Consider the following 24,033-nt stretch of genomic DNA (forward strand, 5'->3'; position numbering starts at 1 on the left):
AAGTTGTGATATAACTAACCACTGAACAATACTACCAAGTTATTATTCACCTGAAGAATATGCCTGGGGAGGGAAGAGGAAGGTGTTTACAGAGTAGATGCTGTTCATGTCACACAGACTTCCATTTCTGGTTCTATGGTTATCTTCAATGGCCCCCATCTGCTGTGACATCACACACACATATAAAAACAAACCACACTTGTCAACACCAAAATTAAACATTTTTTCCCCACTTTAATTTCCAAAGCAGTTTTGTGGTCTACAAACAGCATTATGAGCAGTTACATTTCAACATTTTCACTGATTGCTAAAATAACACCAGCTCATTATATCCCTCATACAACCTGAATGATCAACCATAACTACGCTAAATCAAGAGGTTAAAAGCAATATATCAGTATTTTATATCGTGTGAGCTAACCTGTGCACACATCGCTATGTACATATGACCTGGCCAGATATTATACAACACTGCCCTCTGGTGGCAGGGAGCAGCGCATGCCAGCGTATGCGACGACAGTAAATAAGGCAGAAGACATCACTTCATAAATCAGCAATCCGCACTTTTACGAGTCAACAATAACAAGGATTGTTTAAGAGATTTTACACCAAAAAGAGGACAAAGAAGAAGCGTCCTCATCGTGTCAAGCAGAGGAATGAATGTTACATTTTTTGGGAGCGGAAATGGTAGGCTTGTAAGCTCAGTAGATGAAAAGGACGCGGGTGCGGGGCATCGTGGAGAAAGTGTCGGCCAGCTTGCGGATTCTGGCGTAGTTGATGAAGCCTCGGAGGAAGAGCAAGAAGCCTGGAGATGAAGAGACAAAATGGGATGAAAACTATCATTTTATTGTCTTAAAAGGTGACTTTTCAATTGGTGAATGGATGTTGTTTAGCTGGAAATGACAAGAGGAAGCATTAAAAGACTTATTTAAAATAAAAAAAAATTACAAAAATCTAAATATAAATATTTTTAAAAATAATTACTTCTTATATTTTGACGAAAATGCCCCAAATTCCTCATGTTTTTTCTTCATATGTATAGATGATTAGAACGCTCTAGAACAGGTATTTTTAATACAGCCTCATTAAGTAACTAACCTTTATTTTTCTGTCACATTTTTATGTCTAACAAACCCTAATCACAACAACTTTGGGATATTTGTATGGAGTTAAAATCATGCCACAAAACACACAAAACTTGTTTTACTCCTGCACAACGATTCACAAACAAACTCAAATACGAAACATAATTCACAAATCAACGCATTTTGTTTCGCAAACAAATACATCCTGCTTCAGAATCAAGTACAGCATGTTTTATACGTACAAAAGAACACGTTTCTTCCATTACAACCTTATTAAACCTTAAGTACAAAAAAAAAATTCTACAACTACAAAAAACTGTCACGTGACTTTTGGCACCAATAGTCTGCCTTGCAGTTGGTAAGATTGTGCTAAAATTCATGTTACAGTCGTTCGTAGTTGTAGAATTGTGTGTGTGTGTGTGTGTGTGGGGGGGGGGGGGGTACTTGAAAGGTTTTACTTTGTACTTGAAGGATATTTTTTGGAATGGAAGAAATGTTCCTTTGTTTGTGCAAAACACGCTGTATTTGTTTCTGGAGCAGGATGTACTTGTATTTGTTTGATAGCTACGTTTATTTGCAAAACAAAATGCGTTAGCTTGTGGATGATGTTCTGTATTTGCAAAACACACAGAGTTTATTTGTGAATCGTTGGATGTGACAAAAATCTCGTTTTGGGTGATTGTGACGTTTCCGCACATATTTTTTTGCCTTCGGGTGAAATTTGAGGATGGACTTAAACCATTTAAGCGCCAAAATCGCTAAATTGCTGAATTTAACAGGCCATTTGTACAAATATGGTGCCTCATGTAGTGAATACTTTACACCTGCAACGTCAATCTGAGCAACATCTGTGGGTGTTCCCGTGCAAAGTTTATAAGTTTATAGACTTTGAAGGCCCCTGTGGGGTGCGGCAGCGAGTCTGCTCGCCATGACAGTCCACACGCAGCTTACTTGAGCCGATGCTTTGCTAAACCGTGTTCGGGCTGGCATGAGGGGACGTGGTGGGTTGTCAAAACACTGCTAATGGTGAGGGTGGTAGCAGGAATGTAAAAAAAACAAAACAAAACGCTGAAACAGCGGCATACTCAGTACAACGCGCGGGAGCCAGATAGATATTATATATAGATATTATATATAGATATATATTATATATATATATATATTATATATATATATATCTATGTAATAACAGCAGTAATAATAGCCGTTGAGGCAGCAGTGGTGTTCAAGAGTGTCCCGCTGTAATGATGATGATGTCTGGGTTTGCTTGAGAGATGGGAAAGAACATCACAAGTGGATCAGACATTTTGATGAGCCGGTATCATGGACACAGGGATCTGACAAATTCTAAGCCAGGTGACATCATGATATGCACATTAGATGAGTCATTTATACCCATCACCAACTTTGGGTCAGACTGGTGAGTTTTCTCATTTGCAGTACACCTTTATCATCATGCTGTTCACATTTTGACATCGTGAGACCAAGGTGACACCCAACCGTAGCTCGCCGTTGCCAGGCTTCAAACAGGAAGGTCTCAGACGGAAGTGGCAACTGAGCTTTGCGTGTCACAGAGTTTCATTACACTAGAGCAGGGGCATTCAACTAAAACCCTACTAAATAGGTCCAGATCCAGAAAACCTCCGAAAGCCAAGGTCCACGGTCCTTTACTTAGTGATCCTTGCACTCGGGATACCGTTAGTGTATATTTATGAATAAGATCAAATGTAAGACTTTCCAACAGTTGGATACATTGAATAACTAAATAAATGATGACTTTGCATCGTGCTGGTCTTGATGAAGGACAATATTAATACATGGCTACTTACCCAACACTAGGAACACCCACCACAGCCAGTACTGGCCATCGAAGTAACCAGGAAAGTATGTGGAGAACTAGAAACACAACAGGCACATAAAAATGGCCGGTTAGAACAAATATGGCCTCTGAAGTAAGTGGAGTACTCCAAAATGATGTATAGAAGATGCGCAGAGCAGCCAACCACCACAGAAGTGTCGTTTGTGCACACAAAAAACATACACTTGTGTGTGTGTGTGTGTGTGTGTATATATATACACACATACCCTGACAATGAGGACCCATTTGATAAGGGAGAGACCAAAGCCAGAGACAGCCCCGTAGCGGCCGGCTGCTGAGGTTGTCAAACAGAAGGACAGGAAGAAACCGATCCAGTTGAAGAGGAATGCCACTGGACACAAACAAAACACAATAAGTATCACAGACTGAGAAAACAACATAGCCGTAAGTTTCAAGTATCATAGTATATATATCATAGTATTTCTACCTTCAAGGAGTGAAGGTAGAAAGAAAAGATTAAGAGGAAGGACGAAGAAAGACAGAGGTTATTAAAAAAAAAAGCCAATTTCAAGTTGTCATTTTATTGGACCCTAATTTTAACACAAAAACATAAAATGACAATAAAGTCGTACTTAAAATAAAAAGGTGTCATTCCAGAAACATAAAACTTTATCTTCAACGTTCTCCTTCCTTTCTTTCTTTCTCGATATCTATTATTACACAACAATGGTACAGTATGTGGGGTTTATCCATCTGTTTATATTACTTTATCATCATCCTTTTCCTTTACTATTAAATATTGGTCATCTGGAACATGACAACACAGAATGTGAATAACCTACAGTATCAGTAATGGCTGACATATGGAGAAGGGGTAGAATTAAATAAGCTCTGCTTCGACCTACTCACTTTTCAGGCATATTGTGTAAACATGTGACGTACTTCAATGTCATTTTCTTATGCATGTTAGAAATAAACTAAACCAATACCATTTTTGTATGGGGGGGGTGGGAGGGACTTTTTGTGAACTAAAATGAGTCTGGGTGTTGAAAAAAGGCCTAAACTCATTAAAAAGGTCTAGATTAAAAAGGATGAGTTGTTTAGTTATGAGTGATATTAAGTCATTTTGGACTTACTGAAGAAAGTGAGCATGAAGATGCCGTCGTTGCCTATCCTCAGCTGATCAGCATCTTCAAAATCATCCCTGGCCACAAAGTCTTCATCCTATCAGCAAACAAGTGGAGAAAAAAAACACTATTTAACGATATAAACATGAGCCGCCAAAACAATAAACCCAAATAGTACAAAACAAATAGTGTAAAAGTACAACAACACACACAAGCAACAAAAAAAAACCCAGTGAGCACATTTAATGGTCATCACAACGTCTAAAAGTCTGGCAAAAACAACTCGCAAAGCAGATCCATAGAGAACACACACATATATATATACATATAGGGTGAGATATGGAGGCACACACACTAAAGCTAGAGCCAAAATACTAAAACTCATCACAGACACGCACATTCTTCCAAGTTACCTCCAGAGAACTGCGAATTACATCATCAAACGTCTCCAGACGCTCCCTGTGCTGAGGCTGCGGCGGCCGAGCGGCAGAGAAACACAACACCAGGCAATCAAAACAGGGCGCCCAGCCACCCTCCCCCCCGCATTCCACCCAGTGACCACTAGAGGTCACACGTGAGTACTTCTGCTACATATTGAAAGCAAACGGTGGCTTCCCTTCACAGTTTCGTTGGGTTTGAACATAAGCTGATTCAGACACTTCCTGTCATGAAGCAGAACAGGAAGTCTTGAAGAGACAGTGAGTGACTCACTCTTGCGGTTACCAAGGGAACGGTTGTCTCCGCTTTGGTCCGCTCCGCTTCGTCGTAGGAAGGTAGTGTGGTGGCCACGTTGTAGGACGGAGGCTTGGGGAAACTCCCGTCTTCCTTGTAGTCAAAGTAGGCTGAGGTATTCACAATTAAATATGGCATTTTAAAAATGAAAACAAAAAATAGCAATTAATTTCAGATAAATCTCTTTTTAAAATAAAATTTCCATCGTTTTAACATGAACTGCCTTATTTGAAGGCAAACGCAGCACACAGACAGACACAGATTATTTAACAAGAAAGTGTAAATATTTGGAAAAAAAAAACACAAAAGACCAAAGTTGATACTACTAATATGCTTTTTCACCCTTGTCAAAAAGTTGAGATGCATTTTTTTTTACTTGAAATAGTAAAATAGAAATAGCCCTTGCATCCTTTAATTTATAATATGTGGCCCTGCCCTCGGAAAGGTTTGGACACCGCTGCTTTATGCGGTGCAGAGATGGCAACTACAGTTTAAAGAAAAAGTGCATTGTGCCTTCTCGGACATGTTGACTCGTGCAAATGTAAATGTGACTTGATAAACATGTGTGAAACAATAAACCATAGCATACTATACAGTCTTTCAAAAGCAGCAACATTCCTTGCTGTCTTACCAGCATTGTCGTCTGTGATGCTGCTATATGGAGGTGGGGCGTCAGCAGCTACCTGCGAAGACCCATCAGCATCATCCACATTGGGAAGCTGGGGAAAAACAAAACAGACGTGACTAATCGAACACGGAACAATAACTTCCTGATGTGTTGGTCATAAATGGCCAACATTAGCGTGTGTATCCATACGATCCACTGCATTACTACACTGCAACCACGATATTTGCCACATCTTGGACTGATATCATCAAAACTGTGCAATGCACGGCCACTCTCACGTTATGCTAGCCATAAACGTCAACGTCCATTAGCAAACAGACACAGGCTAGGCTAGTTGAGCTACGCTACTGCTTGGGCAGCATTTACAAACGCATTAAAAAAAATCATGTGACACGTTCACGTTTATAATAAAGCAGGTTAGCCAGCTCGTTTATCTGGCTGTCATTGTACACATTATACATATCAACACTGACAACTTTCACAGCTTGAAGCGGGACCTTTTGGTGAAGTTCGGCGAAGCTAGCAAGGAAGTTAGCATGCTAACTTGGGTTGCCACGTCCTGAGGTTAAAACACCCGTGTAAACATTAAATTGGTGTTAATTCAAGACTACCTTCGCATGTGGGATGCTTATACCATATATGAGAGTGCCAGTGCGCTTTTATGCAAGTCAATTAGCGTTGAACGAACAAAAAAAGTGTTCCCCGTCGTAACCGTGTCCAATGTTAAGTACTTAGCGTCAGGTGGCCATTATAAGTGTGGAAAGAATATACAATACCTGCTGATATCTGGCGCTCGGCTCAGCCATTCCGACTTGAACGGCTTTTAAAAGAAGCAACAACAGAGAAGTGACACAGTGCTCAGGATCCCAGCTTGAAGAAAATTATATAACAGTGGAAACTGTTAAATCAATCCTCGTCATGAAAGCGTGGTTTTACGTGCACTGCATGTATTAATCAAGGCAGCGAAAGCGAAGGTACACTACTTCCGACTTGGGTGCTTCAATAGACTAATAGTTGTCAGGAATTAGATCACCGACGACAATATGTTGAAACAATTCAAAATTGATATTTATGATACAATTTGAACGAGTCGAATGTCTTGTCGTTTAACTGTTACAGGAAATTGCATCGTCACGACACACAAACCTGCTTTTATTTTGAAATAACTCGGATACGTATTTCTTTTTCCTTTTACTTGACGCTCCTGTAGCCTTGTCATTGACGTCATCAGTCACAACAAACCTCCCACGCCCCCTTCAGAACAGCGATAAAGATGCTTGCAGATTATTAAAAATCCTGAGAGTTTATTTTTTTCTCCTTTTGGAGCCTAAAAACGAACGAATGAATTTGAGGAATCTGATAAAATGTGCAAACATGCATGTAATGAGGTATTGTAAGGTTTTATTGCATCTTCATGTAAAATAAAAAGACAACAACAGTACCTGTACATCTTTTGCATGCAAGCTCAGGCTATAAACCGACATCCTAAGTGTTGTTCTGGTACTTAAGGAGCACAGGGTAAGTCGTCCCTATGTGCTTCTGGTTGTAGTGGTGGCAGACGATCTCCACGTCATAGAAACTGAACTGGACTTTTACACGCTCGTTGGGCGAGGTGAGGAAACACAGAGTGTACAGGGCGAACTCAAACTCTGGACTGACACCGATGAAGATGCTGCCCTTGGGCTTGATGCCGTTCTTCCAGCTGAACTGCAGAGCCAAAATGTGCTTGTTCTCATCGGGCTGTAGGAAAGGTAAAAAACAGAGGTTTGTTTACAGTGTGAAAAGGGCTGCTTTGGTACTGTATGCAGTGTGGTGTAAAGGCCAAGAATCCTAAAAACAGAACCCTTCACGGTACACTTTGGAGTTGAAGCAGAAACACAAACATCTTTCACACAGAGAGCCATAACCATGCAGTATATCTGGCATTTATTTCACTTTTACACAGAACCCAGCAAAATGGGATATTGCATATCTGTGGATGCGTTCACACCACAGAACAAAAAACTGCATGCGTTTGGTGTGATGTAAACATGTAGGACGGTGTCAACTGCATTCAACACAACAGGAGGGGACTCTCAGTTGTCAAATGTCATACCCATGTCCCAGCATTATTGAATAACAAGGGCATACAAGTGGAGTCCCGCCTCTGTTACGGCTCTTCTACTACCTAGAACATTGCCAGGTCAACTTTGTCCCACATTCCGTGTCGGTGCCTTGTATACAAAACAGCAACAAGGAAGAGAAGCCGGTGCTTTTCCTAAGTGGTGTGAAAGGTGCTAGAAAGGAGCAGTGACAGAGTACCTGCGGTGAGTTTGCATTGACGCTATATCCTTTGTAGTCGATGTGTCCCAGCTTCTCTTGCAGGTAGAGCTGGATCCAGTTGTGAAAGCCGATAACCGTCCTTCCTCCTCTGGTTTCTCCAACAAAGACGTGTTCAAAACCTGAGGAGTCCGGCCTGGCGGATAGAGGGCAGGGAACATGAGAAACCAGGGGGGGAAAAAACTATCCTTTTGTAATTTTGAAGTGGTCAGCATCCAGCACCTTCATCTACCTCTGCGTGCGCTGTAAAATGTTGCTACCAAGCCGTTCGTGTGAAACACTTGCAATGTTTACAATGAACTCATCCACACTATAAATGCTGGCTGAGTAGTTTGCGTCTTACCGCTATTACAACATTGGTTCTGTTGCTGCTGTGTTTTGCAATATACTTATTAACAGAATCCAAAATCAAAGACAGCTACATTTCCTACCTCTATTTCTCTCCCTACAAAGAGTTCCTTTTGAGCCACCATACCCACCCTTTGCTCACACAGTTGCCATGGTTGTGTAAGATTCCATTTTTGGGCACTGCGCCAGGTTGCACCCACCTGCTGGATCCTCTCCTTGCGTAGAGTTCAAACCAGATCCTGTAGAGCTGCTCCTTAAACTGTGTCATATCTTGCGGAGAAAGCTTCTTCTCTACAAGGTATTTATGAGCTATCTGCAACAAAATGCAACAGAGTTACAATGCTGGTTGTGGCATAGAAGAGACACGATCGCTACCGTGTACCTTCATGGTGGGAGTCTGAACAATGGAGTCCAGGAATTTGTGGTTCTCTGCCACCTCCTCTGGAGTCACAATTTCTGGCTCTCCAGTGTCACTCTCATAGTTATCCAACAAGGAGATAAAGGCTGCAGATGCAAACAAAATAATAATAATAAAACAAAAAAAAACACAAAAGTGCAGCAAAAGGGCTTCTCTGCCAAGTCTCCAAGCTTGTTATGACATAATTAAACACTAAACCTCCACAAATTAGACATACAATGGTGCAGAATATTTACAATCGGGATTGCGGTGACCCAAAATAGAATAGGCTATGTTGTAAAAATGGACCAAAATGAGCACACTAAACCCATACTTTTAAATGGGGGTTTCTAAACCATTTCTATTCTATTTGGTAACTAACTGACTAATAAAAATAAATACATAATGATATAAAATTAAAATATGACATAATTCCTAATCATTAGAATTTTTTTCCGAAAACGTAGTAAAATAAAAAATATATTTTTCTGGTATTTAATTTTTTAAATTATTTTTAAAAATAATGCTAATTATAAATAATTAGAATTAGAATTGCATTAGGGAAAACCTATTAAGTCAATGAGGGCAATAGACTCACACCTTTTAATCTTTATGTATTTTTACTGTAAACATTGTATGTGTGTCGCTGATATGATGCCTCTCTTGCGCTACACACTAATTTACCTGCAGGTATGAATCAAGAAACCTAACCTGACCTGCTTTTCCTGGTATTTTCTGGTACATTTTTGGATTTCCATGCATTTCATTGAGTGGGCTAGAAAGTGTTTAAGCTCCAAAAGTGTGTGTTTTATTGAGAAATGTGTTGCAAATCAGACAAAATGGTGAGAATATTTAAAGTCAGGATTGTGGTGGCCAAAAATATAATAGGCTATGTTGTAAAAATGTACCAAAAATGCACAAAAAAAAAATACAGACGAGCACACTAAATTCATTCATACGTTTAAATAAAATTTCCCCCAGCCAATTAACAGAGAGGCAATTATTATAATAAAATAAATAAATATATTAAATAAAAATGTGACATAATTTCTAATCGTGGAATTTTGTGGGGGGGAACCTAGTGAAGAAAAAATATATTTTTCTGGTATTTCATTTTTATAAACATATAATAATGATACTTCGTGAAGAAAAAATTTATTTTTCTGGTATTTCATTTTCCTAAACGTTTTATAATGATAATTATAATTTTATTAGGGAAAACTTAGTAAAGTAAAATATTTTCCTGGTATTTTCTGCTACATTTTCAGATGTCTGTGTATTTCACCGAGTGCTCTAAGGGTCTAAGCTCCAAAAGGGTGTTTTACTAGGAAACGTGTTATAAAATTGAAAGTGTAATTCAGAAATGGTTGAAAGATTCCTGTAAATATCACAGTATCACAGCAATCTTCAGATGACATGGCAAACACGCAACCCTTAAGGGCTGTGGCACACAGCAGCATTGAGTTCAGTGGACAAACGAAATAAAATACATCCCATAACATCCAACAACTCCTCGACGAATGCCACCTACAGTACCTGTAGTCCTTCAAAGCACGTCTCAACACTTCCAAGTCATGTGACACAACAAATGAAAGGGGCGAGCATCATGCTTCACATGCACCCTCGTGAACTCTGTGCGCTCTGTGCTTACGCAACGTGCTACTGTTCGTCATAAGGAGATTAGGGGTAGATCAAAAAAGCTTTGCTGTGACGAGGGGGCGGCGTTAAAGGGGGTCAACACTGGTGCAACTTGAACAGTGTGCATTTTAGCAGCTGTTTTGATGACGCCAACGTGCACGTAATTATAGAAATAGCTGTAAAACACCACTAGGTGACAGTGTGGTCTGTCAGGTGAGATGTCTTGATGCGCTAACTTTGCTACCCACGGGAACCTCACTCCATTCATGTATTTCAAACGGGTCCCACATAGAACGTTCATGTTTATTTGCTGTGATGAGTTCCATGGCAGCCTGCTTAGGCAGCAGGGTCTGAATCCTTATTGTGCCCAATCGTCAAATCTATGAATGACTCAATTGCTAGTGCTTGCTAGTGCTAGTGTTTTTCTTAAGGGTGTCAAGAGACACCCAACTCACGGACGAGACGATGCACAAGATGGGGTCCACGAGAAGGAGACGAGACGAGATTTTAACATTTATTTTTAGAAGAGTACAATGACAAAATATGACAGGACAGACAGACTTTTTTTTTAATTTAACCGAGTAAAAAACAATGTGGGTGCGTTTAGAAATGTTTATTGTCCCACATGTTGACACTTAAAGATATTATTGTCGACATTTCTTGAGACCAAATAAACCACTGTTGTGATAATATACTGTACTGTATAATAATAATAAATAATAACAACACTGTTAAACTGTTTTTCTCTGATCTACTTGTCTTTGTCTATACAAGGCAGGGCTGTACTTTGATATTTATAATTTTAAAAAGAAACAATGTATAATTTATACATATTTAAAGACAAATCTTTGTGTCTTTATTAGTTATTAGTATCAACATTTGAGCTTTTTCTAGTTACATTATCCCTTTTTGCTCTATTTTCCACTTTTGCTCGGTTTTAATTGTATTTCTGCAACGAGCCACATTCCACAAGTGGCCCCCGTGTCACACTTTGGACACCCATGCATGTTTTGCCAGGTGAAGCAAGGTGACCTTCTTGTCTTTGTTGGTCAGGGCCTGAGTTGCATTGCGGAAGGATTTTTACAGCTTTCAGACGTGCACTGCACGGCGTTAAGGAGATGGAGCCTGCTCGGTGGATTCTTCAACTTTGCTGATGGCTTGTATTTAAATACGGAATAAACGCATGACGCAAAGAAAAGTGAAAGTTGAAAGTTGGCGCTGAGCCATATGTAATGAGCGCCAACAGAACCGCTTGGTGATTAAGGGTGCAGACAAGTCCGAACATCTATGTGGGTTGATCTGACAAATTTTTAAGTAAAATTGATCAAATGTAAAATGACTACAGCTTCTGCTTGGACATCAACAAGTAGCAAGCAGCTGTTCAACTTCGATGATGCAGTGAACACCAAGGTAGGTTGGATTGCAAGGTGTGTATAAAGCTTGCACACTGCCACTTCCATATTACTGTATTATCTATCAGTCATAGTAGCGATGCCATAGTTCACAGACCGATTGGCTTCTGGCTGCCCCATTCTCGCGATACAGCTTACAGCTTTTCCCCAAAGAAGAAATCTCACGTTTTAATCACATGAGATCTCGCCACACGAGATCTCGCGACACCCCTATTCCTTCTACATTAAAAACGAAAAAAAACACTCACCTAAAAAAGTCTCCTTTTGGAAAATATTCTCGTCGACAAATTTAAACAGAGGATATCCTGCGCCGTCGTTGTTGTCGTCGTTGATGGCCATGTTGTCTCCAGCTTTGCCCTACAAACAATGACATAAATAAGACGTGTTGCCGCCTCAGACTACCCTCATTATTATTTTTTTTTATAACAAGTGGTGACAAGCTGTGGTAAGATGTGATCTTTATGCTCCTTTGCTGCACAATGAGGGTAGTGTTACACATAAACATCGTCTAAATAACGTCTTTTGACTTTTTTTTTGATCACATGTCTATCTATCACATTGGACAAGTGCAGAGTGAGGGTGTATGTGTAAAAAAGTGGATAAAGTGCACAATAGCGCTTTTTGGAGTCACACAATGAGCCTGAGTGAGACAAGGTGGATCAACACAGCTCATTAGAACTAAAGCTACAGACACACAAAATGGCAAGTTTGCAGTAGGGATCACCAAAAAGCACTTTTCAATTCCAGCATCAAGGTTAGATTTTGGTTGGGAGTGTTTGGTGCACCTGCAGGGAGATCCTGTAGTCCTTCCCGGGTCGTAGTCTGTTGACATCATTGTCCCATAGTTCCTGCACCATGGCCGACAGCTCTCGTTCACTCTCGATCATGATACGGCCGCTCGGCTTTCTTCTCAAATGAGAGGTGAAGGAGATGCAGGCGTGCTTCTCAGATGCTTAATTGTTAAAAATAGAAGTTTGTTGAATATCTGTAAACAAAGAACAATGCTGAGCAGGAGCGCAATGAAAATTAGATAAAAATGTATGTCTTTACTGTACAAACTAAAATATAAACGAAAAATAATTCACAATATTTTTTGAACTATTGTCCGATTTATTTACTCGAAAAAACAGCTTGAAATTTTAAAACTATTTTTGCGTGACATCTTTAACAAATGATATGCCGTCATGAAGACCTAGCCATCCATCCATTCTTTTTCTATGCGGCTTATCCTGTCATGAAGACCTAATAAAATCAAATATAAAATCAAATATTTTCTATATTTATAGAATTTTTAAAAATGTATGTCCTTATATACAAAGTAAAATACATAGAAATAAACACATTTCAACTTTTTAAATAAAGTTGATATAATTATATTTTGTATTCATTTTCTATGCCGCTTATCCTGCTTGTGGCTACTTTAAATCCAAAAATGTGTTTATAGGTCACAAACAGAAATACTGTATTTATTTATTAGGGACAATGCATATTAATGACCATCTACACCCAATAAACAATACACATTCATCCATCCATCCATCCATCTTATATGCCGCTTATGCTCACTAGGGTCGCGGGGTTACGCTGGAGCCTATCCCAGCTGACTTCGGGCGAGAGGCGGGGTACACCCTGGACTGGTCGCCAGCCAATCGCAGGGCACATATAGACAAACAACCATTCACACTCACATTCATACCTATGGACAATTTAGAGTCGCCGATTAACCTAACATGCATGTTGTGGAATGTGAGGAAACCGGAGTACGCAGAGAAAACCCACGTACGCACGGGGAGAACATGCAAACTCCAAACAGAGACGCTCAACGGAGATTCGAATCCAGACCTTCCCGATCTCCTGACTGTGTGAACAACATGCTAACCACTCGGCCACCGTGTGGAAACAATACACAATGAATGACCAAAACAAACACATAACATTAAAAACATCTCATCCACTTTTTGAGATTGGTTTTGAAGACTGTGTATGTGTGAGAGCCTTCATGGTAACTTGTTTAACACAACACGGTGTTTGGAGTATTTTTACTTTTTTGGCTGATATTTCTAAATTTTATTATTCGATTCATCACATTCGTGAATTGATTTAGAAATTAAATATGATTGTAATTGTTGTACGGTTCTACTGCCTCATACTACGAATTCATATCAAAAAGTTGAACCCCAGACAATTATTAGAGACTACTTTCATTTTTTTCAACTAAATTATGTCAAAGTGAAGACACATAATATCAATATATTTCACCATTTACATAGAAATAACATCCTTTGGAGTAAATATATTTTAATCAAAACTGAAAACCAAAGTATTTATTACTATTGAGTGATAAAATGTAAATATAGCCATTGTGAATAAATATATTTAAATTAAATTAGAAACAACAATATATTATGAATGGGCTGGTGGAAATCACGTGCTTCGACTGCCTCTACTACCAAATATGGTTCCTCGGCCAATAAAAAAGTTACTTGTACTGAATTTTAAGAATAGATAAACAGCTTTTGCTGTGTTTTTCCACAGCTGGACTTTATGAACGTGCTTATTTGACAATACAATCAGAGCCAAATAAGAACAACATGAATGATTACCACCATACTGTTCAATACGGACATGTGGCTCAAATCTATCTCCAATAGAGATAACACTAAATAAGTGACTCCACATCCCTGATACGACACTTTACTGACTGATGACTCCCTTGTGACCCTTTGAGTCCCCCCCAGGCTGCGTCCCATGATCCACCACTGACCTTTATCCCGTGGGGAGCACTGTCCTGCTTCACAGAAGGCTGGCTGGATGGTCCAAAGGTGGCGATGCTGGTGATGCTTCCCTGTGTTAGTGAGAGCAGGTGTCTTTAGGGCAGTCAGTCAGCCTGTGTGGAGAAAGACAGGGGCTGGACAAGAGGGGCGGGGGGACAGGACAGGACAGGACAGGAGAGAGGGGCCATTTTAAAGGGTTATCCCCTGTCAGCAACTCTAGCCAAAGGGATTACACAATGTTGTCGTCTCTTTTCAATCTCAGGCTAAAACGTGTGCTCTTTTGTTTCTTTAGTATTTCATTGTTTCTCCCGCTGGTGTCACACGGCACCACTACCTGGATTACAACCTAAATATGGGTCACGCTGCAGGTTACAAGACGCTCTGTGCAAGAGAGGAGGGCCCGGCACGTTCTCGACAAAGCTACACAATCGTGTCATCATCATCATATCATCAGTTGGAGTCTCAGTTGGGTCACATGCCTCTTAGACGCGCTCACAAATGACATGTTGAGGATGAATGATTGGTTAAAATGCAACACAAGGTGGATTTTTCTGCACACACACCACCTATTTAAAAATAAAAAATAAAGTACAATAAATATACATTTAAAAAATAAATATTAATGAAATATTATTTTCAAAATATATATATTTTACATACTTACAGAAATTACTGCTCACGAGACATTTATAGTTCTTATTTCAAAACAGTATGTAGAAATACAATACATACAAAACACATAATCATTTATGTAAACACATTTAATATGTTAAATGTTGAAAAAAAATAAAAAAAATTTAAATAGTGTATATATACATGCAGTATATATATATATATATATATATACACATACATACACACACACACATATATATATAAATAAATATTGGGAGGCATATTTATAGATAATCTCTGCACGTGTGTAGTAATACAGGAAGTACAGGAAGTAATGACAAAATCAACCCAAAAATGATAACATGTTTTGCTTATTTGTGGAAGTCGATAAGATGGCTAGACAATCTATTTAGTACAATTTTTTTATTTTTATTTTTTTAAAGTTGACTGTTGAAATCGTATCGTTTTAAACTTTTCACACAATTGTGTTAACGTGCAGTGATGCAACAGATTTTTATTTTATTTAATTTTAGCATTTAAATAACATAATGTTGCTGTCAAACGCATGCGTGCGAGGTTTTTTGTTTTTTTTTTTAACCAAAAACTATTTCGAAAATACAAATACGAAACGTAAAATAATGATGATGAAAATACTGTAATTTCTCTGTGCATCACAAAACATGGATACTTGCTTTGTTTCGGCACTTACTTATATTAATATTATATGGTATGTAAGCAAATGCTGTGGAAAAAGTCCTCTTTTCATTAGCTACATATGACATTAACATTTAAAAATGAACAATAAGTCATTCCCAGAATTTCAAGATGTTGTGCAAATCCCCACAATTTACTAGCACATTTTGACCAATCATCATTTTTGCAAGTCACATTTGTCCCTGAGCAGCACTCGCACATGCACGTCAACTGTCTAACCCAGTGGTTCCCAAACTTTTCACAGTGGCGTACCGCTTCCGACATCTGACTGGAGGTCACAATTAGAAATCTTTGATATATTATGAAATATTTTATGACACTGTATTTAAAAAAATCATGTTCCTTATTTTTCAACTGCACAAATAGGCTACTAATTTAAAACGGAGAGGGTTTTAGAGGGGTAAGATATCTCCTGGCTGGTTTGTCTTCTGTTTGGTAGTTTTATTTATAACTGACAAGCTGTGGTAAGATGTGGTGAACAGTGACCTTTATGCTCTTTTGCTGTGTTTTGGTTTGCAGCATATGACGGGAGTATTAGGGTCACGTTGAAAAAAAAAAATCAGAGATTTCGTGAATAAAGCCGTAAATTCACGAGAATAAAGTCATAAATTTATAAGAATAAAGTCTTCCTTGTATTCTTGAAATCTCTGTCGGAAATTCAGGACCTTTTTCTCGTAAATTTAATTTATTCTCAAAGTCTCAGAATTAAGTTGTAAATTTACAAGACAAAATGTGTCAATTCACGAGAAAGTTTTGTATGTGTTTACGAGAAAAAGTCGTAAATTGATGAGAAAAAAGTCGGAATATTACCTTCGGCCAAGGCCAAAGACTTTTTTCCTTGTAAATTTCAGAGAATAAAGTTGTAACTCGACGAGAAAAAAGGCATACATTTCCGTCTTTATTCTCGTATATTTACGTGAAAAAAGTTGTAAATTGAGAAGAAAAAAAGTCCGAAATTTTCGAGAATTGAGGCGTAAATTTACAAGAAAAGAAGTAGCAAATTGACGAGGAAAAAAAGTCAAATTAATGAAAATAAAGTCGTAAATTTACGTAATTCTCGAAAACTCAGACTAAGGTTGTAAATTTACGAGAAAAAATGTGTAACTTTAAGAAAGTTTGTATGCATTTATGAGAAAAAAAATCGTAAATGACAAAAAAGCTGTAAATTTACGAGAATAAAGTCACAAATTTACAAGAAAAACAGTCGTAATATTGCCTTTGCCCAAGGCCAAAGATTTTCTTTCCTTGTAGAGTTACGAGAATAAGGTTGTAAATTTACGGGAATAAAGTACAGTCAAACCTGTCTTAGCAGCCACCTGTATATAATAGCGGCCACTTTAATCGCTTTATTAACAGCGGTTTATTAACCTACAGTAGTAGTTCTTTACAACTTTTATCCGCAGTCCCACAGTGCCCTCTACTGGTCAACATTCAAAATGGCCGCCAACCTGTCTATAACGGCCACCGTCTCCCTTTAGTGGCCACTATAGACAGGTTTGACTGTATTCAATTTCCATCTTTATTCTCGTAAATCGAAGGGAATGACACCATGACCTGTAACATTACAACTTTATTCTCATGACTTTTTTTCTCCTAAATTTACAACCTTATTCTCGTAAATGTACGACTTTACTTTTGAAAATTTACGACTTTATTCTCGAAATCTCAGATTTTATTTTCTTCAATGTGGCCCTAATACCGTTGTAGCAGCGGCATGGAAATAATCATAATAATTCTGAAAACAAAAAGGCACATAACATCCAGAAATCAATAAAGAAATGAATTCAATATGAGTCTTATTACTGAGCCAAATGGACATATGAGCACATATCGCATGAGATTATGCACCAAGCGAAAATGCACAGCAGCACAGGGCTAACATTATTAAAGCTCACCTCTGTGCATTTACACACAGCATTGATATTGGTAAACAAGGACGAGGTGAAAGGAATAGAAAATACACGTCTGTCTGTGCAGCGTCGGTGGAAGTCACACACATAAGTCTCAATCTGCTTCACACATGATGTGTTCAAGGGCCGCCGAACAAAGTGACCGAAACGCCCGAAGAAGACAATTATCCCGATGATAATTACAGAGGGAAAATCACAACAATTTATTGCAACTTTCACTCACTCCTGCAATTTTATATGAAAAAAAACATAAAAATAACAAAAGACAAACTCCTGCAAAATCAAGCATCTCAAAAAATGTCCCAGATATCCTGACTGCTAAATTACTGTCAATGTTCAAATATGTAGTCTGCACTTGAGTTTAATATCCAAATAATGCATATTTTGTTAGCTGTGCTGAGATTACAAAGAGCACTTAAAACATAGAAGAAACATAGAAGCTGATGCAATGTGACTGAACCACATAAGCCTCAAAACATCGCCATTTTGTGAAAAAACTGCCATGAAATTAGGCATTTAAGGCCGCAACATGCACAACAAAAGCTTGTAAAAAAAAAAGTTCTACTGTATACAAGCAATGACTTCAATCTTCTAGTCTTAGACCTGGATGAGTGATTATTTGAGACGGCAACCTCCAGTTTGAAGCACATTTAGTCCCGTTGTTGTTTATGTGAAAATGTGGTATGAATTTGAAAATGACTCACACTGGATGCATGATTTGAATGGCAGGTGGGAACGTTTATTTTGAAGCATCTTGTGACGACAAGATAGGTGATCTTCGTGCATTTGAATGAACAACTCTTGCCGTAGCCTCATGGTCACAAAAAAGGTACTTTCTTCTAGTCAAATAAAAACAGTTTACAAAAATAGTGTTTTGTAAATGATAATAATTCTATGGCTCCTCTTTGGATTGTAGCTTTTGGCATTGTTACACAACAAAACCGCAGACCCTGAGGAACCCCATCCATGATTTTCTTTGAACAATTTTAACACATAAGCTTAAAAACTTTCAAAATCAAGTGTAACGTTCGAATAATTATTCCAGAAATTATGCATAAATTCTGATCACTGAGGTCATAATTATTCTAATCAAACTTACTTTCGCACACAATGATTTTTAAGTGTCACACCATCTCTCGTGGACTAAACGTGCCCATTGTAGCGCATACTTTTACACTTGCCCATCTGTCAAATCTGGATACCAACCGCTTTGTTAGGTACACGTACGGTGCCAAATGGGTAAGGAAAACATTAGATTCATGAATAACTGCCACAACTATATCAGTTCGCACATTTTTTATTTTTTTTTTGTTATGATTAGACTTATACCTCAAAGGATTTCGAATTGATAATTTGAATGATTTTATTTTCACTGTATTAGCTCGATTATTTTACTTATATGATTAAATACAATTTTTTATTTCAATGTTTCTGTAATTTTAGATGTTTTAATTGTGTGCAATTTAGTGAATTGAGCTGTAATGTCATGCCTCCCTTTGTCTCTAGGGGGCCCAGGTACACGTGGGTTTCCGCAATAATGTGGTTGATAAAGCTAACAGTGACGCATCATTTGAATGAAAAACGGAGCATTCTTATCTTTATAAATCTATACGCAAGTGGACCGAATAAAGCGGCCTATGAGTGTACATAATGAGGCCTGACTGTGATGTCATTGCGGCGTTGCTGCATGATGCATAGGTGACAGTCAGTGATGAAAAATAGACTGCGTTGTGAGATAAAGTGCATTGAGGCGGACCAGAAAGCAGAACTTCAGTCCTCTTCATCACTCGATAAGGCATCGTCATCATCCAGATCCACACCATGGAAAAGTCTAGAAAGAAAAGACAGCATCTCCGTGTTAGGCTGTAAGATATCAACGTAGGCGTCTTGACTCTGAGGAGGAAGGGATGACTCACTGGTTATAGCAGGGCGAATGTGGGTTGTTAAAGTGACTGTACGGGTTGGCTTTGTTGAGGAGGCCCAGACACAGCCAACAGAAGTAATGGCGACACGAGGTACACGTCATTTTGTTACAGCCGTCCACCTTCTGAACATACGTGTGACAAAAGGCATCACTGGTGACACGACAGAAGCAGCCTACTCAAAATGCAACAACACCTGTAGTACCACGCTGTGATGAGCAGGGGGAGCCCACCTGTATGTTGGTGCCGCAGTGAGGGCAGCATTTGCAGTTCTCGTTCAGCCAGTCCCTGCTGAAGGACTCCTCCACGGCCTTCTGGATTACTCTCTTCCCAAAGCGTTGCTCCATAAACTTTTTGCCCTCCGCGGTGGCAGACAGGTACTCGTCTCTGAGGTTTCGCAGTTCCTCTGTCGCACGGGACAAACAGAAAAAGATGAAAAATGGCATGAGACATCATTCATGTAAATTTGGAGGGGGAAATGCCAAGTGTGAAAGTACTTATTCTGTAATAATATTGCCTCGAAAGCAGGGATGTCCACGGTGTGGCCTGGGGGCCATTTTCAGTATCACGTATCCATGATACAGTATATTATGTATTATTACTAGGGCTGTCAAATCAGATTAATCAGTTTTTAAATAATGAACCATGATTAATCACCCTTAGCAACTATGTCTGAAATATGAACCAAATGAACTGAATACTGTATGTCAATCAAGCTAAAAGATACTACACAAGTCTAAAAATCAATTTGTCTAACACTAGTCTCTTTAATAGAGTTTGCATGTTCTCATCCATCCATCCATTTTCTATACCGCTTCTCCTCTTTAGGGTCGCGGAGGCATGCTGGAGCCTATCCCAGCTGACTTCGGGCGACAGGCGGGATACACCCTGGACTGGTCGCCAGCCAAACGCAGGGCACATACAGACAAACAACCATTCACACCTATGGACAATTTAGAGTCGCCAATTAACCTAAGCTGCATGTTTTTTTTTTTTTGGATGTGGGAGGAAACCGAAGTACCCGGTGAAAACCCACGCACACAGAATCGAACACAGGTCTTCTCGATCTCCAGGCTGTTACTGTGTTGGCCAACATGCTAACCACTAAACCACTGTGCGGCCCACATACATACATTCAGATAGAAACTTACTAGCATATCTGCATGTGTTTGTTAAAAAAATATCAAATTGGCCCTTGCATCCTTTTATTTTTCAGTATGTGGCCCTTGGTGACAAAACGTTTAGACACCCCTACACTAGATACTTAGAAAATAAACATGTAGGAGCCTAAATGCAGTTCCGCTTGTGCATGTGATGTTTAATTAATTAGGGTTCTATGTAGTTTTTGGACATGGCAGTGGTCACAAGCGGAAGCTACAGGTTATTTTGTCCCACCGTGTTTTGCAGACAAACATGAAAGCTTCCATGGAAATTACCTGCAGGGATCTTACAGTGGGACACCCCGTGGTAGCCCATCTTGCACAGTGTACAAAAAGCATACTGGCAGGCAGAGCAGATGCCCATGGTGGTGTCTGGCTCCACCATCACTGCCGTACCACAGGAGTGTCGGGGACAGTAGACAACATCCGCCATGAGGTCCAGACTGGATTGAAGCAGCAGACGGTCGTAGCGAGCAAACAGCTCCTCATCCACTAGCTGCTTAACCTGAAAGATGGGGACATGTACATTTTGTTTGGGAAATGTATTATACAACAGTCTTACCTGCATAGGTGTGGCTACTGATGTGCACTTGGGCTCGGGGCAATTAAGGCACTGTACATTGCCGTCACGTATTTGGATCTGGAAGTATTCCGTCATGCAGGCTTTGCAGTAGACATGCTGGCACTCCTTGAAGCGGATGCAGTCGGCGCCCCGTTTCTCCACAAAGCATATCCCGCAGCAGAACATGGTGCAGTCGAACAGCCTCTGACGCTGCGCCTCGTCAAAGTCCAGCAGCTGAGGTAGGAGGTCCATGCGCATGTCCACCGACACGATGGCCCGCGGGTCCAGGGGGCAGGACGCTGAGGGTTGCTGCTCAGACTTTTTCCTCTTCAGCTCTCTTTTCATCTCTGAGTTTTCACAAAGGCTTCCGACATGTGTCACATCTGGGTCGAATTGTAAAAAATAATAAAAATAAATACAACCAGATAGTGCTTTTTTTTTTTTTTTAAATCTGAGAATATTCGTACATTATAGCGATCAAATTTATCGTATTTATTATGTATTGTGTAAAACTAAGACATGAATAACATCAAATTAAAAGCACAAAATGAATGCCGACCCACCATCCACCAGTTCAAGCCTGGAGTTTTTTCCAGAAAGATTATAACATCGTTGTTTGACGTGTGTGGTAAAGGGGCGTGGGCTAGCATGAATTAACTTGAGACAAATGTGCACATTAGCACTCGATAAGTCATCCAAACTTACCTTTATGCATTCCCACATAGTATCAGCATTTCAGACCAAATATGAGGTGAAAGAAAAATGCTAAAAATACAGTATAGTAGTCTATCTGTGCGGCATGAGACGTCAAGTGAGACGGATGTAACAGAGAGAATCTGGCCACTTTTCAAAATAAAACACCAAAAAAAATAAATAAATTAAATTGAAATTATTTTTTCTTTCTGTGCAGCCCGGTACCAAATGACTCACGGCCTGATACCGGGCCACGGCCCGGGGGTTAAAGATCATTGATCTACCTGGTAGGTTGGTAGGTTTATTGTGAGCTCTGTTGTTACCCTGCTTGCCAAATGTAGCGTTCCTTCATCCTCACAGACTTGTGAGCAGCACAGTATTCGGCAATGTTGCACATTTGCGAAGTTGGCGCTGAGAGCTCTGTATCGGCTTTCACTGTAGGGTACAAAAAACGATACCGACGTTGGCCGATTTATGCCAGTATCGGCCTGATAGTTATCTGTGGCCGATATTCTCTAACATCCCTATTGGAAATACATTTAGTGAGAAAAATTGTGACGTGTTAAATAGTTACTTCAGCCACTGTGCATATATAGTATGTTAATAACTGGATAGGCAATGTTTTAAGTAACTATTTTAACTGTCACAGAAGTGTACAGAGAAGTTAACCACTATACAGTATAATGAAACTAAATACCACTCACACCTATGATAAGTAATAGAAGAGGAAACAGGAAGGTGTTTGCAGAGTGAAACTGTGGTTTCTCTTAGGCAGTGTGTGTACTGTATAATACGTTTATTTACATTGGCATTTGCTTGGTACGTATGCCAATTGTCATAAGCCAAGTATGCCTATTTTTACGAATTGTATTGTATGCCTTTTTAGAGCAGCACACAGACAATTTCAGTAAAGAATTCGTACTTGTAGCTGCATGGTCAGTTTTCCTGATGCGCTCTCCACTCGCCTTACTTCCTTCCCTGAAGACCAAGAGAGGAGACTGGATGCCCAGGAAGTCCAGAGCCTCCTCGCTGAGGAACTGAATCCACATGAAAAGAACAACGCAGCCTTGGTTCTCCTCCCATAGTTCGTCCAGTCGTCTGCACAGAGAGCTCATCTGACAAGGTAAGAAAGCAGTGATCAACAGGAAAGTGCCAACAGAACTGATGGAACTAGTTTGTGTTTCGCACCTGTCCTCTGGTCATCCATTTAGAGCTGAGTGTGAATATTGGTGGATTTGTGGATGGGTAGTCTGCAGGAAGCTCAAAATTGAGAACCAAAGGAGGCAGGAAGCTGATTTTACATTCTGTTTGTGTCTCTCCTGCAAAACAAACAATTCAATATTGATTTTTTTTTTTGCTTACAAGATAATGCCGACAATGTTTGCCACTTTGCCCCCATGACATGACATACCTTTGACAACAACTTTAAAATCAGGAGGGAGCTTCACACAGAGCTGGATCTCACCCCCTTGAGTACAGTCTGCCCGATGGAACTCCTCTTCATAAATACTTGCTAAAGCAAGTAGCTCATCCTCCTGGTCTGCCTTGTCCTGAGACATTTACATTCCTGGTGAAATAATAACAGGTCAGCCAAAACACTATTCTTGCTGCAAGGGAAAGTGACGCAATGTCGTCATGACGCCATCACGTCAATTTGTCATACCTCAAGCTAGCTAGGTAAACACCACATTCCTTTTTTAATTTCAGTTTTTTTTCGATATTTTAAGTTAGTCTTTCTCAAAACAGTGAACCGCTCACCTAAATAACAACTGTAGGTTGATGTAAAAAGGTTAAAAGGAACAAAAGTCATGTGACAGCATTCAAGCTAGGTAGCTTGCGTCAACAGTGGCTAAGCTCGACACTGCTTTCGCTTGTCATAATGGAATCATGGTTGTTCTTCCGTAAGTAAGAAAAAGACTAAACAGTGCCGTAATAATAGAGGTTGTTTTAAAATATAAATAAATATGCTCAAAAAGTACTTCTCTTGCCTTATAAGAACCAATCGCTGTAGACGCCTGTTTCATGTGGATTGCATTACTGTAGTGATGAGTGGTTCTGGAACGATCCGGTGGACACCGGATCGTAGAGCCGGCTCGTTGATTTGAGTCGCTTCGTGATTGGTCAATATATGGAAACTGAGCAGCAGGAAACTGAATGCCAATCCTCGCTAAAGAAGTT

At 39.5% G+C, this 24,033-nt stretch overlaps 3 protein-coding genes across 6 annotated transcripts; all 3 read right to left on the bottom strand.

The window, feature by feature from the left end:
• Window positions 1-214: 214 nt before the first annotated feature.
• Window positions 215-6,359, bottom strand: ndfip1l (Nedd4 family interacting protein 1, like). 2 transcript variants are annotated; one of them, XM_054754941.1, is made up of 8 exons: window positions 6,168-6,359; window positions 5,395-5,482; window positions 4,743-4,873; window positions 4,445-4,501; window positions 4,041-4,128; window positions 3,171-3,295; window positions 2,915-2,981; window positions 215-805 (listed from the first exon to the last, which is right to left on the bottom strand). In XM_054754941.1, the coding sequence occupies exons 1-8, from the start codon at window positions 6,195-6,197 to the stop codon at window positions 702-704; spliced, it is 690 nt and encodes a 229-aa protein (XP_054610916.1). In that variant the 5' UTR covers window positions 6,198-6,359; the 3' UTR covers window positions 215-701. The 2 variants fall into 2 exon arrangements, with proteins under 2 accessions (XP_054610916.1, XP_054610917.1); XM_054754942.1 differs by lacking the exon at window positions 4,445-4,501.
• A 428-nt stretch (window positions 6,360-6,787) lies between these two features.
• On the bottom strand, window positions 6,788-12,463 carry endou2 (endonuclease, polyU-specific 2). The gene is made up of 6 exons (XM_054755889.1): window positions 12,291-12,463; window positions 11,754-11,862; window positions 8,441-8,562; window positions 8,259-8,371; window positions 7,693-7,846; window positions 6,788-7,131 (listed from the first exon to the last, which is right to left on the bottom strand). Exons 1-6 carry the CDS (start codon window positions 12,390-12,392, stop codon window positions 6,877-6,879), a joined length of 855 nt encoding a protein of 284 aa, XP_054611864.1. The 5' UTR covers window positions 12,393-12,463; the 3' UTR covers window positions 6,788-6,876.
• Window positions 12,464-14,272: 1,809 nt separating this feature from the next.
• Window positions 14,273-23,967, bottom strand: rnf14 (ring finger protein 14). 3 transcript variants are annotated; one of them, XM_054755888.1, is made up of 10 exons: window positions 23,614-23,787; window positions 23,267-23,422; window positions 23,044-23,174; window positions 22,778-22,970; window positions 21,163-21,545; window positions 20,877-21,105; window positions 19,674-19,846; window positions 19,435-19,565; window positions 19,275-19,349; window positions 14,273-14,413 (listed from the first exon to the last, which is right to left on the bottom strand). In XM_054755888.1, exons 2-9 carry the CDS (start codon window positions 23,412-23,414, stop codon window positions 19,289-19,291), a joined length of 1,449 nt encoding a protein of 482 aa, XP_054611863.1. In that variant the 5' UTR covers window positions 23,415-23,422; window positions 23,614-23,787; the 3' UTR covers window positions 14,273-14,413; window positions 19,275-19,288. The 3 variants fall into 3 exon arrangements, with proteins under 3 accessions (XP_054611863.1, XP_054611862.1, XP_054611861.1); XM_054755887.1 differs by lacking the exons at window positions 14,273-14,413; window positions 23,614-23,787 and adding an exon at window positions 23,844-23,967 and having other exon boundaries at window positions 18,236-19,349; XM_054755886.1 differs by lacking the exon at window positions 14,273-14,413 and having other exon boundaries at window positions 18,236-19,349; window positions 23,614-23,786.
• Between the last annotated feature and the right edge of the window lie 66 nt (window positions 23,968-24,033).

The sequence above is a fragment of the Dunckerocampus dactyliophorus genome, chromosome 16 (genome assembly GCF_027744805.1).
Source record: "Dunckerocampus dactyliophorus isolate RoL2022-P2 chromosome 16, RoL_Ddac_1.1, whole genome shotgun sequence".
Lineage (NCBI taxonomy): Eukaryota > Metazoa > Chordata > Actinopteri > Syngnathiformes > Syngnathidae > Dunckerocampus > Dunckerocampus dactyliophorus.

Excerpts from the sequence above, each read along its gene's own strand:
- ndfip1l (XM_054754941.1), bottom strand. The coding sequence starts at position 6,197 with ATGGCTGAGCCGAGCGCCAGATATCAGCAG. Across the intron at positions 5,483-6,167 it reads CGAGCGCCAGATATCAGCAG|CTTCCCAATGTGGATGATGC; the intron begins GTATTGTATATT and ends GTTTTTCCCCAG. Across the intron at positions 4,874-5,394 it reads CATCACAGACGACAATGCTG|CCTACTTTGACTACAAGGAA; the intron begins GTAAGACAGCAA and ends TGAATACCTCAG.
- endou2 (XM_054755889.1), bottom strand. The coding sequence starts at position 12,392 with ATGATCGAGAGTGAACGAGAGCTGTCGGCCATGGTGCAGGAACTATGG. Across the intron at positions 7,847-8,258 it reads GCAAGGAGAGGATCCAGCAG|GCCGGACTCCTCAGGTTTTG; the intron begins GTGGGTGCAACC and ends TCTATCCGCCAG. Across the intron at positions 7,132-7,692 it reads TCAATGCAAACTCACCGCAG|CCCGATGAGAACAAGCACAT; the intron begins GTACTCTGTCAC and ends CCTTTCCTACAG.
- rnf14 (XM_054755888.1), bottom strand. The coding sequence starts at position 23,414 with ATGTCTCAGGACAAGGCAGACCAGGAGGATGAGCTACTTGCTTTAGCA. Across the intron at positions 19,847-20,876 it reads CCACTGTAAGATCCCTGCAG|AGGAACTGCGAAACCTCAGA; the intron begins GTAATTTCCATG and ends CCCGTGCGACAG. Across the intron at positions 19,350-19,434 it reads CATTCGCCCTGCTATAACCA|ACTTTTCCATGGTGTGGATC; the intron begins GTGAGTCATCCC and ends TTTTCTTTCTAG.